Here is a 16,024-nt window from a genome sequence, read left to right on the forward strand (position 1 = left end):
CCTCTGTCTTCTATTATTTCATTGTCTTCTACAATTCTCTCTCTTCCACTTAAACTGTTATGCTGGCTTTCTCTTTACTGTCATGCTTCTTAAAGAATAGTTTCAATTTATAGTTTTCCTCACCTTCCCATCAATTACATTCTATTTCATTGATCCATTTATCTGTTCATATGCCAGTACTCGTCCACTTTCATTCTAATGCTATCTGCTCTTCTAAAACTTTAATGAGGTCACCATTCCTGTTTGATAAAGTCAATCTCCTCATTTTAGTATTCCTTCTACTTCTTACTCTCTTTAAACATGTGATGTTATACATTTTTTCTTGAAATTACACTCCTCTTTGTTCTCAACAGCTCCATTTTGTTTTTGTTTTTAATTTTCTCCTCTCAGTTATAACCTAACCTATATAAATGTAAGAGTTTCCCAAAATTCTACTTTTAATTAACTTTTATACACATATATATATACATATATATGTATGTATATATATATATATGTATGTATGTATGTATTTTAGTTGTAGATGACACAGTGCCTTTATTTTATTTATTTATTTTTATGTGGTGCTGAGGATCCAACTCAGTGCCTCACACATACTAGGCAAGTGCTCTAAAACTGAGACATAACCCCAGCCCCCAGTGTTGACTTTTGTCATACAATTATGTTCTGTATATTTACTCCAGATGGTAGTATTTTACACGGCTTCGGCTATTATTTATACGTTAATTATTTCCAAATCTTCCAATCTCAGCCTCACTTCTAAGCTTCAGCTGCATACTGTGTGTATATGTATCCAACCATGAATCATTGTTAATTCAGGGTCATTACTCTTGCATTGCTCTGTTAATGCCCATTTTTCTTTTATTCCCTATTTCTATTGGTATCCCCATTTATTTCATTGCTCATGCTAGTGAAACTATCCTTCATTTATCTCCTTTAACCTCATGTATAATGAATCGCTAAATCTTCAGCATCCCTGGGCTGATCGCTCTAGCTTCTATTCTAGGGACACCCTTCTACTACTGTTAGATAGATAATGGAAACATAAAGGTGCTAATATTATTCATTTGCTTAGAAGCTTTAGTGGCTTCTGTTGTTTCAGTGATTAGGTTTTTAGAAATAAAATTGGTATAATTTGGCCCCAAATTATTGTATTCTACTTTTAGTTTAAAGAGAAAGTTTTAGAAATATACTCTGGATACTCAGATACCAAAATTCTCAATCATATCAATAGATCGATGCCATGGAAATGGGCAGGTTATAATCACTGTATTGTTTATTCATTCCAATAGCACTGCTATATGTACTAGATACTAATATGTGCAAAGCATAATAACAGTGAAAATAATACAGCCCCCTTTCCTTCAGGTGCTAAAAGTCTAGCAAAGGTGATAGAAATAAATGACACAGCAATATTGGTGTTCTACCAGAAATTCTTATTAGATGTCATGTGAACATAGAAGAAATATACTAGCCACAATGTACTGTACACATTTTATATGAGGCAAAACGTCCCAGGTGTGGTGTAGCACACCTGTAATCCCAGTGGCTCTGGAGGCTGAGGTAGGAGGATTTCGAGTTCAAAGCCAGCCTCAGCAGAAGCAAGGCACTAAGCAACTCAGTGAGACCTTGTCACTAAATAAAATACAAAATAGGACTGGGGATGTGGCTCAATGGCTGAATGCCCCTGAGTTTAATCCCAGGACCCCCCCCCCAAAAAAAGAACATTTTATATGAGGCAAAACTCAAAAGAGAGCTGGGTGCACTGGTGCACACCTGTAATCCCAGCAGCCTGGGAGGCTGAGACAGGAGGATTTTGAGTTCATAGCCAGCCTCAGCAACGGTGAGGTGCTAAGCAACTCAGACCCTGTCTCTAAATAAAATATGAAATAGGGCTTGGGATATGGCTCAATGGTTGAGTGCCCCTGCGATCCATCCCCACTACAAAAAAAAAAAAAAAAACTCAAGAGAAATTATCAACCTGCAGTCATACAAGTAGCAGAGCCAGTTTGGTCCATTACAGAGTCTTTGCTCTGCTCTTGGCCGTATGCTATTAGGGAGAGTGCATCCTTGGGAAGGCAACATTTAGTATGTAACAGCCATCATTGCCCTATCAGGATTTTTCAGATTATTTAGCTTTCATTCCATGCTCTGCTCTTATCTCTCTCATCTTCTTTTAGTTTTTCTCCAGCTTCATACCCTGCATTCTAGGCATATTCCGCACCCATGGTTCCTACCCCTCACCAGGACTTTAAAGGTATAATTCCATCTTCTTTTTCCTTTTTTTATGACAAGAAGTTTGGGATATCCCTACCTTGTTTCACCTATGAATGTGCCTTTTTAAAGATTTTTTTTCCCTTTATCTTTGATTTTCACCTCACATCCTTGTTTATTTGTGTTTATCCTGATTGGGGTTCATTGAGCTACTTGGGTATTTGTATTTGATTCACATTGGATATTTCTACTGTTTTCTCCTAAAATTCACTGATTCTTCTGCAGGTCTAATCTATAAAGATGAGAGATTCATTTTAGTTGCTGTATTTTTTTTAATCTCTAGAAATTCCATGTGTTGTTCTTTCTTTCATGTCCTCCATATCTTCTTTGTTATATCTATATTTTACTCTAAATTCTTGGACATCTTTAAAATATCTTTGTAATACCTGTCCTTATCTACCACTTCCATCACCTTTGTCTTTTCTAGTTCTGTTTCTATTGTATTATTGTATTGGGTATGGGTTGTAATTTGTGGTATTTTCAGATGTCTAGAAATTTGAGGTAGGATGTCATACATTTAGAATAGTAAGGGTATGGAGGAGATTTCATTCCATTAAAGAATAGTGAAGTTTATTTTTGGCAGGCAGTTAATTTACATGTGAGTCAGCTTAGTTAAGGCAGCTGTAAGGCTAATTTAGCCTTAATAGTACAGATGGCTGCCGCAGTCTGGCTGGGCACAATTCAGGAGCCACTTGTCAAAAGACACTAACTTTATTTTTAGAACTACAAATGCCAAACAAAACAGCTCCTCAGGAAAAAACCCTCAGAGCCCAACTGCCACTACCGGCTTCCCACAAGCCTCTCACCCTCACACCAGCCTCTCCACCTCCCACAATCCTCCTGCTCTTGAGGCCGATTGGCTGGGTTGTGTGGGCGGAGCCAAAGAAGTCCCCCAATGAGCAGCTCCGTAGTCTGAAAGGGCAGGAAAACAGCCCAATGAGCATCACTGCAGAGGAGCCAATCAGCTAGATGTTGCTGGGGCCGCTGTGAGCCAATCATCAGCTGGCAGCTGGAAGTTTGCTAGCAGCTGGAAGTTTCCTGGGGCCCCTTTGGCTGTGGCTCTCAACAGATGGCCCTCTTGGGAAGGCCTGTTGATGGTCCTGAGTGTTTAGGGTGATGTTTCTACTCCAAATGGACAAAATTCAGATTCTAACCTGGTCCTATGTGAACACTGGGAATTATTCAGTTTATAAATATTTTTCAGTTCTTGATTAACCTTGAAGGGTTAAATTCTGTGCATGTGTATGTAAGTAATTTGCCTAAAACTTCAAAATACTACAAAGCAGATTCTGGAGATCTTTCTCTGTGTAGTCCCCTTCCTCCTGTTTGGTACTCTACCTGCAAATTCCAACTTCCTTGTCAAACTCACTGTCTATCTTCTCTATTTAACAAGGTTGCCATATTTTCCTTGGGTTCCTACCCGACCCTGTACCACTGTCCATAAATTGCCTCCAGGTAAGAAGCCAAGGAAATAGGAGGGCTCACCTTGCTTTCCTCCTTTCAAGGATCATGGTCCTACCATTATTTCAGTTAATGGGTAAAGAATATATTTACATAGGTAAAAAAGTTACACGATTTCACATTGTATTGAGAGGAGTGTAATTTCACTGATAACTAAGGCAGCTTTTAAAGCTTTTATAGGATTCTGCATCTGAAGTACATCCTTGAAGTTTTTCAGAAAACTATAGTTATATTAATATTGTGTTCAAGTGAACTACTTAAGAGAATAAATAAGCCAGGCATGGTGGCACACAACTGTGATTCTAGCAACTGGGGAAACTTAGGCAGGAGGATCACAAATTCAAGGCTAGCCTCTGCAACTTAGCAAGAACCTGTCTCAAAATAAAAAATAAAAAACAAAAAGTCTAAGGTTGTAGATAAACACCATACTGGAAAGAACTAATAATTATTTCTCTTAAATTTATGTAATTTTGTAAATTTATTTGTTAATTTGTGTATGTTTATGTAAATATTTATGTAAATTTAAATATATCCATGAAAATTGATCTCTAGTGAATATTATTGTGAATGGTAGTAATGAGCTGAGGACTCATGACAATAAACTGTGATTAGGAAATTTTTTTCAGACAAAATGTAATTGAAGTATAGTTCTGTGTGTTACTGGCAAATTGTGGCTTGTATGTGCAAAAGGTTGTGTGGATGATACATTGCATTATGGTACATTTCAAGATGTTTGAGAGTGAGTTGACTCTGCTCATATTGTATTTTGCTTCAGGTCATCAAATCCATTTTACAAGTATATAGTATTGCCAGGTTGTGATTAATTTAAGGTTTTTGTTTATGGTTTTTTTAGTATTAGTGATTGAATTCAGGGGCACCACCAAGCCACATCCCCAGCTCTATTATTATTATTATTATTTGTATGTTATTTAGAGACAGGGTCTCACTGAGATGCTTGGCACCTCACTATTGCTGAGGCTGGCTTTGAACTCATGCCTCTAGTCTCAGTCTCCCAAGCTGCTGGGATTACAGGCATGCACCACTACACCCAGCTAATTTACTCTAATTTTGTTGTATATGTTTACCACATCCTTTCTTATGATTAATATTTTAATTTTATCTTTCTGTAGTGCTGCTGGAGGTGAAATCTTTAACCAGTGTGTTGCAGACAGAGAAGAAGCTTTTAAAGAAAAAGATGTTCAAAGACTCATGAGACAGATTTTAGAAGGTGTCCACTTTTTACACACTCATGATGTAGTTCATCTAGATTTGAAGGTAAGGTCTGAATTATTTACAATTTGAGATTGATAAGAACTGGCATTCCAAATATAAAGTATCTAGCAGGAATTTATTAAATATGTATCAAGACTTTGGGCTTTATTAGGTAACAAGGTACAGTCCCAAAAAACAGAGCTTGGAATATTACTGGAGTGGATAAAGACTTCCTGGTGGAGATAGAACTTGAGTTAGACTTTTTTTAAAAAAAAAAGTTAGGATTTAGGTAATTAGAGAAGAATAGGAGTTTCTATTGTTATTAAGAGAGAGGACTTTTGAGGAGCAGTGTTTGAAAAGCAGTGTTCTGTAAAGTTAGGCAGGCAGGAGTAAATAAAATAAGTGGGGAGAATCCAAGAAAGTAGAGGCAAGTAGATCTCTCATCTAAAATTGTCAAAGAGCCAGGTATGGTGGCGTCCCCCTATAATACCAGTGGCTCAAGAGGCCAAGGCAGGAGCATCATAAATTCAAGCCAGCCTTAGTAGCTTAGTGAGGTCCTATCTCAAAAGTAAAAAAAAAAAAAAAAAAAAAAAAATTAAAAGGGGCTAGGGTTGTGGCTCAGTGGTTAAGTACCCATGGGTTCAATCCCCCGTACATATAAATAAATAAATAAATAATCAAAGAAGTAGATGGAGGAGGAAAAAAAGAAAAAGAACAATATATCCTGTGATCAAAATGCCACCTGAAACTGAGGTAAGCTAAAAAGGGAATTTTATTGGCAGTAAGTCTAGGAATAATTCTATCTTCAGTTACTACCATAGTCAGGGCTCAAAAAGTGTTACCAGTACTTGAGTTTTCTCTCACATTCAGTTCACCTTTTTGAGAATGGCAATAAAATGGAATGACATAGATACTGCCTTTTGAGCCCCATCCAGAGGGGTTGGGATTAGGAAAGAGGAAGGCAGTCTAAGAAGACTGAAACCCCTAGACCCCTGAATGGCAACTTCATCTCTCTCCACATCATCTGTTAATCTACCTTGAACTCTGCTATAGTCTCCCTTTTGGCAGAAGGTAGATGCTTTATTTACTACAGTGGTTCTCCAACTCTGTTGTGCATCAGACTGACTGGAAGAACTTGTTAAAACATATTGCCACCCACCAGTGCTAGAAATTCTGATGCAGGTCCAACCAGGTGATACTGATAGTTCAGGACTAGGAGCCACTATAGCACACACTCCATAACTCCTTATATATACCTCATAGTGTGTAAATAACAGTGCATGAAGTAACACTCTGAAGGAAGAAATATAAGTATGTGTAATCTGCAGATTGACTTCTAAAACAACCTTGATAATGTATCATTTGAAATCAGGAGGAAGGATATTAGATATCCATTTACATACTGGTTTCCTACAAAAAAGCACAAAGTAAAGAAAACAGTTGGGAAGCTTCCTTATTATTTTTTTTTTTTGAAAGATACCAACTTAAATTCATTTTTTAGTACTGTGGCAAACACGAGTAGTCACAACATAAAAGCCATATGATAGTAACAATGACCTTGTTTTGACAGCTAGTGTGGATATTTGTGTACCTATCTGTAGTGCCTGGTTGTTAATGCTACAGATCCCCTAGTTAAAACCCTTTCTAGCATTAGAGGTGGACCTAGGGTTTTGCTTTCCTCTTTTGGTGTCTCTTATGCATAGGAACTTCAGAGATCCTCACTACAGGAAATTCTCACCTCTGCTCCCTTCAGGAATACTGACCTAGAAGACATGACCTCTGCGGTCCCAGCTTCATAAGAAGTCTCAGTTAATATTAGCCATGAAGAAGAATTCCCAAAAGAAATGTTATATACTATAGATTTTTTTTCGGTTTGGCTTTATACTCTTAACTTTGTAAAATCATGTTTTATTTTTATGGTGTTCTACCAACTTTATGATGTAAAAAGGTCTTCTAAGAACAGAATCCCAAATTAAATAGCATTGCACCTATAGGAAATGGTCTTTCAACTTATGACACCTCAATCTGTGACCATTATTCAGGAACTAATTAAGTAGCAAGTCAGACAGGCTGCCAACACCATGTGTAATGGATCTTTGATGTCACTTGAAAGCAGTCAAGGTGAATATTAAGTTCTTGAATACCAGGTTCAACTGTGTATTTACACAAGGAAATTATATCCCTTTCTCCCCAATACCTTCAATATAAATCATATTCTTTTCTCTCTCAAGCAGTTCAATGTAGAAATCTTTGCCAAATTTAATAGAGAGGCCTTTATGATGGGCCTTTGATGTTGGGAACTAGACTATCTTTGTCTCCTACACCCAGAAGAACTAGAAGACAAGGTGGTCTGAAGCTATCAGCATTTCTACCACCCTCACTTCGCATGTGTGCAGTCAAACATGCCACTCAGTAAACTGCTGAAGGGAACATGTCTCTAAGTGAATGGCTGAGATAGAGTTGGTGTTGCAATGGAGCAGCAGTCAGGAGTGATTTCTGCCAAAAGGTCATTTCTAGTTGAGTCTGGACAAAGAGTCTATTGTCCTGTACCTTTAACAGCTATCTATCTGTCCAGTGAGAATTTGTGCTTACAATGTTGACTCTGCATCTCTGGAAGAGCTTGAAAGACCAAGCTGTTTAAAAAAAAAAAAAAAATTCCCAGACTGCTTCAAAGCTAAATGTATTTTCTTATGTTTTAATTATGTGGAAATTGATAATTCCAATATATTTTGTAACTTTGATTACAATTTAGTCTCCATTATAGTTAAAAATGAAATTTTCTGTTAGAAGAACCCTTTAAATGAGAAAATTGACATTATTTGGCTTCAGTACAGACCTCAAAATTATCAATTTTCAAAACACTGATTCACTGAAGGTTTAGTCAAATACCTTAAAATCAGCTTGGGAATTTCTTTGAGAGATTTAGGAGTCTGTGAATGTGTAAGTTTGTAAGTCCATGAAAATGGAAAAGAAAAACTATGATTAAGGTAAAGCACAATTATTTAACATATAGAACACGTTGCAGGACTGACAAGTCTGAGAAGCAGTAACTCTAGCAAAGTCAGAACAACACTAACTACCATCCCAAAATAGTCTCAGTAATTTGGTGATTACTCATTCAACACAGTGGCCTGCTTTTAGTAAATCTAGAGGACAGGGGAGGACTGGCCAAAAATAGCCCAAGAAATTCAGTTTTAAAATCTGGTGCTTTTTGTCTTTTACTCGTTTGGTCTTTTAGCAGTGTTGGTTATTAACTTTTCCACCTGTTGTGTACATAGTTAAAAATGGACTAGATGCTGGGACTTTCCCATTTTGGATTTAAGTTTAAGCACTGATGGTTTAAGCATCAGTATACTGCTTGAAAGCAGGAGTAACATAAAAAATATGGCACAAGGTATGCCACATTTTCTATGATTTGGATATGGTTTGTGTCATTTGGCCCAGAATGGCCTATGAAACCGTGTAATTCCCATTTCCCTGGTTCCATTCTCATGCCCATCACTACTGCTGTTCCTTCCACTTTGTGTTTTTCTCCATCTTATACAGGACTTCTTGAGATCCTGCTCCAGTAGCTTGTCCTTGCCTCAGGGCCTTTGTACTTGCTCCTCCCTCTGCCTTGAATGTCCCCTACAAATTTAACCCTGAAGATTACTGCCATGACTGTTTCCTCTGACTCTCAAAAAGATAGCATGAGATGTGCACACTCCTAACATCCCCTTTCAGCAATCACCCTACTTTTGAGGTCCCCGTAGCACTTCAAACTACCTGAAATTATATGTTTGTATTTATTTGTCCTCATTAGAATGTAAGACTCCAGGCAAGGGCTATAGCTCAGTAGTAGAACACATGCTTAGCATGCTTGAGGTCCTAGGTTCAATCCCCAGGACCCCCTACCCTGCCACCAAAAAAAAGTAAGGCTCCAAGAGGGGACTCGTGCCTTGTTTTCTGTTTTTTTCCAAAGGCCTAGCTTAGAAAGCAGTCAATAAAAATTTGTTGAATAAATGATGAAGTCCTTTTTATCCTTCAGGGTCTTCTTACATACCTCATCTGTAATTTTCTGAGGTAGAATTAATCCCTTTTATATATTTATTGCCTAAGCACTTGGTATATTTCTGTCAGAGCCCAGCACACAGGAGATTGAGTTGAGCATCATAGATCCTTCTTTTTCTCTTACGATTATGAACTCTTTGACAGTGAGGACTTCTTATTAGTAATATTTATACTACTAACATCCCTAAGACAAAATAGGCTATCTGCATTTTTTTATATATTTATGTTTCTCCTTTTCATTCACCCAGCAAATATCAGTGTGTAGTAGGCGCTGACACAGTGATCAGTACTGCAGCTCCTGCCCTCATGAAGCTGAACATTCTTCCCTTTCTTGGTTTCTGAATTCAGACTTTGATAAACCCATAAAAATTTTAATTATATAAACAATAGGAGGGGTGATTGGGTAGATGAGTCTGGTTTTGGTCATGCTGAATTTGAGATGCCTTTAAGATATCAGAGAAGAGAGATTAGGTAAGCAGTTGGTTAAGAAGTCTGAAAGAGATAAAAGTTTCTGAGTCATAAGCTGTAGGTGGTATTTAAGCTTTGGTTGCAATAGTCTTTGCAAGGTGAGAGTTTGGAATGAGAAGGGAAAGGGATCTCAAGATCAAGCCATGAGAAATCCATCTTTCAGGGAACTAGATAATGGTAGATAACAGAAAAAGCAGCCAGAGGTAGGAAGGAAACTAGGCACTGTTTTGTCATAGAATCCAAGAGGAAAAGAAGATGTGAACAAGGAAGGAATGGGCCACAGTGTAAAGTACTGATCAAAGTAGTCTTGAAGAAAGCCTTGGAAAATATCATTGGATTTTGTGACTTAGAATGAGAGAACAGAAGTCAAATGGAACAGTTGGATGTGAGTGGAAGAAGAAAAAGCGTGAACATTCATTTTGTACATCTAGAGAACCACATTGATATGGAGGAGACAGAAAAATTGACATTTAAGGAAACAATGCAATGAGCTTGCCATGCATGAGAGGGGGCAACCCTCAACTCCTGCCTGGAAGGAGGGAGAAGAAAGTAGAGAAGTGGGAGGGCTTTATGGAGGAATGGGTGCTTTATGGATCAACTGTGCACAGAGTGATGAAAATGAATTTGTCAAAGGAGGAGAGGAAGCGCATGTGCAGAGGCATGAGGTGTGAGACCATGTGTCTTATTCAGAATTACAGCCAATCTGACTTGGAACACGGAGTGCCTTTGAGAAATGACAAGAGATTGATCCTGGAAAGGACTCGGGAGTATATTGCTGTCAGAGCTCAGCACACAGGAGATTGAGTTGAGCATCATAGATCCTAGATGTATCTAGGTTCCTAGAGTATCATAGATCTAGTGTAAACACTAGATCCTTTCACACTAAGGTATTTAAGCATTTGTAGATTTCATAAACACTGATTGCTAAGCAAATTTTATAGAATTTGTCAGTACCCATGCTTCTCAGTTCACCTCCGGAAATGTCCTTATTGTCAAAAATCAGGAATTACAGACTTTCTGAAGTGAAAACAAAATTTTTTCAAAAATTTTTAAATGACTTTATATTCTAGTCCATAATAAGTTTGCTCATCTTTTTATGTGAAATTATCTTAGTCTGTTTTCCCTTGGGTAAAACATTGACCTTGACCACCACATACATCCTAACTTCCACCCTGTTTTGTTTGAGAGTGTGGTGTCTGTTGGTGATAGTAGTGACCAACAGCATCATAACCAGACTTGCATTATGGGAAGAGTACAGCCTATTCTCTGTATGTAAGGGTTTCTTATTAATGGATATAGCCAACCATAGATTGAAAATATTTGGGGAAAAATTGCATCTGCACTGAACATTTTGTGTAAGCTGGCTTTTTATCTCTATGACCAAAAGCCCTGACAAGAAAACTTGGAGGAGGAAAAGTTTATTTGAGACACACAGTTTCTGAGGTCTCAGTCCATGGTCACCTGACTCCATTGCTCTGGGCCTGAGGTAAAGCAGAACATCATGGTGGAATGGTATGGCAGAGGAAATCTGCTAAAGCTCATGATAGCCAGGAAGTAGAGAGAAACCAGGGATAAAATATAATCCCCAAGAGTATGCCCCCAGCAACATACTTTTCTAGCCACATCCCACCTATCTACAGTTACTATCCATTCAAATTATTAATGGATTAATCCACTGAGGTTATAGCTCTCATATTGTAATGATTTCACCTCCGAACATTCTTGCATTGCCTAACTTGAGCTTTTCAGAGGATACCTAATATCCAAACCATAACACATATACAGATTTTTTTTCCTATCATTTTCTAAACAATACAATGTAACAAGTATATCTATGTAACATTTACATTGTGTTAGACATTATAAGTCAAGTATATGGTAGAATATGCATTAGTTGTTTGTAAACACTAGATCCTTTCACACTAAGGTACTTAAGCATTTGCAGATTTCAGTGATTTCAGTATCCACAGAGGGTCCTAGAAACAATCCCCCACAGACTGAAGGACAACTGTACTATATTGTATGATGGGGCGTGGGTTGAAGGTGGAGAAAACCACAGACAGGAGACCATCTTAGTGATCTAGATGTGAAATAATGAGCACTAAAACTTTAAGCAATGGGGATATTGAGATTTAGGAAATAGAATTGGCACAACTTGTGGGTGACCTCATACAATGTGGAAAATGAAAGAGAACTTTAGAGTGATTTTTCCAGTGTTTTACTTGGGCATTGAAATTGGCAATACAGAAAAGAGAAATCTGTTTGTTGGGGCTGGGGGTTGCACTTCTGTTCCAAGGTGTTTACTCAATAGAAGGCTTGTAAAGAATTGAGGATGTAACATTCAGCCATATGCTGAGATCTGATTTTAATTGGATCTGAGTCTTGAAAGAGCTTGGAGTGGAAGTCATCTGCATGTAAGTGGCCCCTGAAGCTTTGGGAACAGATGAAATGGCTCAAAAGTAGAATGCTGAGTTTTGGGACAAGATCTTGGAAAATATCAACATTTAAAAGGAGGGCAAGATGAAAAAGTTCTGAGAAAATAGTGAAGGATCTATAGAGGGACAAGAGATCCAACAGGGAGAAAATAAAAGGGAATTTCAGAAATAACCAGCAGTACCCAAATGCAGCAGTCAATTTATGCAAATAGTGCCTGAAAGACGTGCACAGAATTTGGTGGGTCTTTGGTTATTAAAGTTATTGTGATCTCTTATGAGGGCAGACTTAGTAGAAGGCACAAAACAGATTTAGCTGGAATGAAAAATGATAGCAAGGAGGCTGAAGGTTTAGCTCAGTAGTAGAGCAATTGCCTAGCATGAGCGAGGCTCTGGGTTCAATCCCCAGCACTACAAAAAAAGAAGAGTGCCAGCAAGTACACTTGACCATGCTTTCAAGAAGCTGAGCTTTGAGGGAATAGCAGGGAGAGTATGCTAACCAGGAAGACATTCAGGGTCTTCAGGGATAGTTGTTATAAGTGGTTTTGGTTTGTATTTAACAAGCATATTTATATGCTAAGGAAGAACCAGTAGAGGCGAAGAGTACCAAGCTGCTGCCTTACATATAGGAAGTATGTTATTAAAGTATTTATTTCACAAATGACTTCTTACTATTAAGTTCCTCAGTCTTCAATTTTATAGGTAAAATTTGTGTTCTGTGGGCTACATGTTTTGTGTTATCATGGTTTTATTAATATTTGGGGGGGGGGTATATTTTTCAGCCTCAGAATATTCTGCTGACAAGTGACTCTCCATTGGGTGACGTTAAGATAGTTGATTTTGGCCTTTCAAGAATAATGAAGAACAGTGAAGAGCTACGAGAAATTATGGGTACTCCTGAATATGTGGGTAAGTATTTGAAAGAGTGAGATGGTTTTGTGTTTAACATCAGGCATCGCCTTCATCAGGGAACTCACATTCAAAGGGGGCCAGCCATCTGCTATATTAAAATTCCTCCATCAAAGATTCATTCCTGGACTGGGGATGTGACTCAGTGGTAAAGTGTCTTCTTAGCATGCACGAGGCCCTGAATTTGATCCCCAGGACCGCACACACACACAAAAAAAAAAAAAAAAAAAAAAAAATTAACTAATTCCTGTGGATTAAATTTAAAAATGGAACACTTTCAAGAGTAAAATACCAAATTGGTGGTGCTTTTCCTATAAGACTAAAAAAGTTTGCTTTTCTTTTTTTTTTTTTGGTGGCCTCGTGGATGCTTAAGCATATGTACTATCCCTGAGCTATGAAGCTATGAGAGGTGAAAGTGCTATGGACTGGAGTGGGACAGAAGAGGTGTGGGTGCTCTGAGAGAGATTTCAAGTCTATTATTATAGATGATATGATGCCCAATTAGATGGTGTGAGAAGAGAAAGGTCTCAAAAATTGTCAGTATAAATTGCAGTATTTAGGCATTCAAATATTTTTTAAATACTAGGACTCAACCACAAGGGTGGAAATATGAAAAGTTAACTACAAACATCTAGTTTAGACTTCATATTAATTCATACTAATTTGAATTATAGTGTTAATTTACTTTGTTTTAACCCAAACCTTGATGATAGTGCTTTATTAGTTTCTAAGGCTTACTTTAATTTTTTACCTCTATGAGCAAATTAGGCATTTTTTCCACAAAACTAAATATTTTCTTCTGTTTTTGATACTAGCTCCTGAAATCCTTAGTTATGATCCTATCAGCATGGCAACAGATATGTGGTAAGAGTTATTTATGAAAGAAAAATTGTTTCAAGAGGGGCTGGGGTTGTGGCTCAGTGGTAGAGCGTTCACCTGGCACAGGGTTTGATCCCTAATACCACATAAAAATAAATAAATAAAGATTGTGTCCAACTACAACTAAAAAATAAATATTTTTTAAAAATTGGTTTCAAGAAATTAATATGATACTAAGTTTTCTTTTATTTTCTTTCTGATTTAGGAGCATTGGAGTGTTAACCTATGTCATGCTTACAGGAACATCACCTTTCTTAGGTGATAATAAACAGGAAACATTCTTGAACATCTCGCAGATGAATTTAAGTTATTCTGAGGAAGAATTTGATGTTGTGTCTGAAACCGCTATTGACTTCATCAAGAGACTTTTAGTTAAGAAACCAGAGTAAGTATTAATATTCATCTTTATCTTCTTTTTTGGTGGGAGGGAGGGAAGCCGAGAAATGAACCTATGGCTGTGGCACATGTTAATAAGCATGTCCTCTACCATCAAATTATACCCCAGACCTGATTTTTGTCAATTTTTGAGTAGTCTTCTCTGAACAAAAGTATTCCAACAACTGAAATCCCAAAATGAAGACACAAAAATGTAGACATAAAGCTAAATTAACCAGACACTGTGGTGCAAGCCAGTAGCCATTTGGAAGGCTGAAGCAAGAGGGTTGTAAATTTGTCTTGGCAATTTAGTGAGACAGTGTCCCAAAATAAAAAATAAAAGGACTGGGGATATAGCTCAGTGGTAACATGCCACTGGGTTCAGTCCCCCGGTACCTAAATAAATATAGCTGGGAATTTATCTCAGTGATAGTGTGTCTTTGAGTTTAATCCCCAGTATTATAAAACAAACAAACAGGAAAAAAGAAACTAGATGGAACTCTTGGCCTAATATATGTGTTGAAAGGAAAACTGATAAAAATGAAAAACATATTGACCTGTACTGCACACCTCATTATACTAGGATTTAAATATTAATTAGAAAAATTTTATTATTGCAGATGTGTCACTATTCATTAGTAGAAATTGACAGTGAAATGACAGCCAGTCCTTAGTAGATAGTTTCTGTCTGATCCTGGTCTCTCAAGAGAGCTTTTTAGAGAAAATACTATTTTACTTAAAAATACTATTTTTCAGTATTATGGACAATTATACTCAAATTTTCAAAACTTCTTGTTTTATTCAGATTTCACAGTAAACCTTGTGCTCTGAATTTCAGTTGAATTTTTTATGTTGTCTTATGTATGAAATGTTTGTCTTTATACAGAGATCGAGCCACTGCTGAAGAATGTCTAAAACACCCATGGTTGACACAGAGCAGTATTCAAGATCCTTCTTTTAGGACGAAAGAGTCATTAGAAGAAGCAAATGCCTTCCAACAAGGTGATTCTGTGCCTGAAATTAAAGCAGATACTGAGAAACCAGAAACTGAGGAATCACTTGTGACAGAGGAGTTAATTGTAGTTGCTTCGTATACTTTAGGACAATGCAGACAATCTGAAAAAGAGAAAATGGAGCAAAAGGCCATCTCCAAACGATTTAAATTTGAAGAACCTTTGCTACAAGAAATTCCAGGAGAATTTATTTACTGAGCAGTATTTCCCTTTAAAACTTTTAAGATTTCTACATTGAAAACATTATTATTATTTATGGACCTCTGGCCAAATGGTACATGTACTAGAAGTGGATATCAAAGTATCACTGATATAAGCAAAAACAATTTTGTTAAACTTGTGGAGTTAGATCAATCAAGCCAGATTTGTAGAAGTTGCCAACCTGAAGGTTAACAGGTAAAGTTCTCTGTTTCAATGTTATTTTTAAGAAGGGAGATATTTGCACCTTTTAATTCTACATCCTGTTTCTCTATAATGAGAATTTGTGTACAAAGATGTTTGTATTCACTTTTCTTTAAAAATCCAAGTAAAAGTGCCAAAATTACATCACTGATAAATCTCTTTTGCATTATTCATGTGTTTCTCTATTTGTATGTACATATGTTGATAACTTTACTAAAATACTTTTTTACTTTGGATAGAGGAACAAGATTTTAAATAGACATCTTCTAAATTGTTGAGACATAGAATACCACCATTATGGTATTACAATGTCTTATTTTTGTGTTTTATTACTTTATATTGACCTGATTTGGCTTCTCGATCTCTGTTTTTGCCTAATGTTTATAACCATCCGTGGCTTTTTTTTTCCCCCTCTTTAACATTACAATAAGAGAAGAGACTATTTTTTACCTCTGAGATTATTCTGGTCTCCAAGATCTGGCTTGGTAAGCCAAGAATGTTAAACAAATATCATCTCTTCAACCATTCCCTTTGTTGTCACACCATTCT

General features: G+C 37.0%; 1 protein-coding gene across 3 annotated transcripts in view; it reads left to right on the plus strand.

The window, feature by feature from the left end:
* The window catches only part of Stk17a (serine/threonine kinase 17a), a 30,354-nt gene extending 14,752 nt beyond the window's left edge, over window positions 1-15,602 (plus strand). For 2 of the 3 annotated variants that reach the window (XM_026410656.2, XM_026410658.2), the window contains 5 exons: window positions 4,866-5,010; window positions 12,680-12,806; window positions 13,622-13,670; window positions 13,891-14,070; window positions 14,947-15,602. In XM_026410656.2, coding sequence (XP_026266441.1) covers window positions 4,866-5,010; window positions 12,680-12,806; window positions 13,622-13,670; window positions 13,891-14,070; window positions 14,947-15,271 — 826 coding nt within the window. In that variant the 3' untranslated portion in view covers window positions 15,272-15,602. The remainder of the gene's footprint in view (window positions 1-4,865; window positions 5,011-12,679; window positions 12,807-13,621; window positions 13,671-13,890; window positions 14,071-14,946) is intronic. The other variant, XM_026410657.2, reaches the window with a different exon arrangement.
* Window positions 15,603-16,024: the final 422 nt, after the last annotated feature.

This window comes from Urocitellus parryii, chromosome 3 (assembly GCF_045843805.1).
Source record: "Urocitellus parryii isolate mUroPar1 chromosome 3, mUroPar1.hap1, whole genome shotgun sequence".
Lineage (NCBI taxonomy): Eukaryota > Metazoa > Chordata > Mammalia > Rodentia > Sciuridae > Urocitellus > Urocitellus parryii.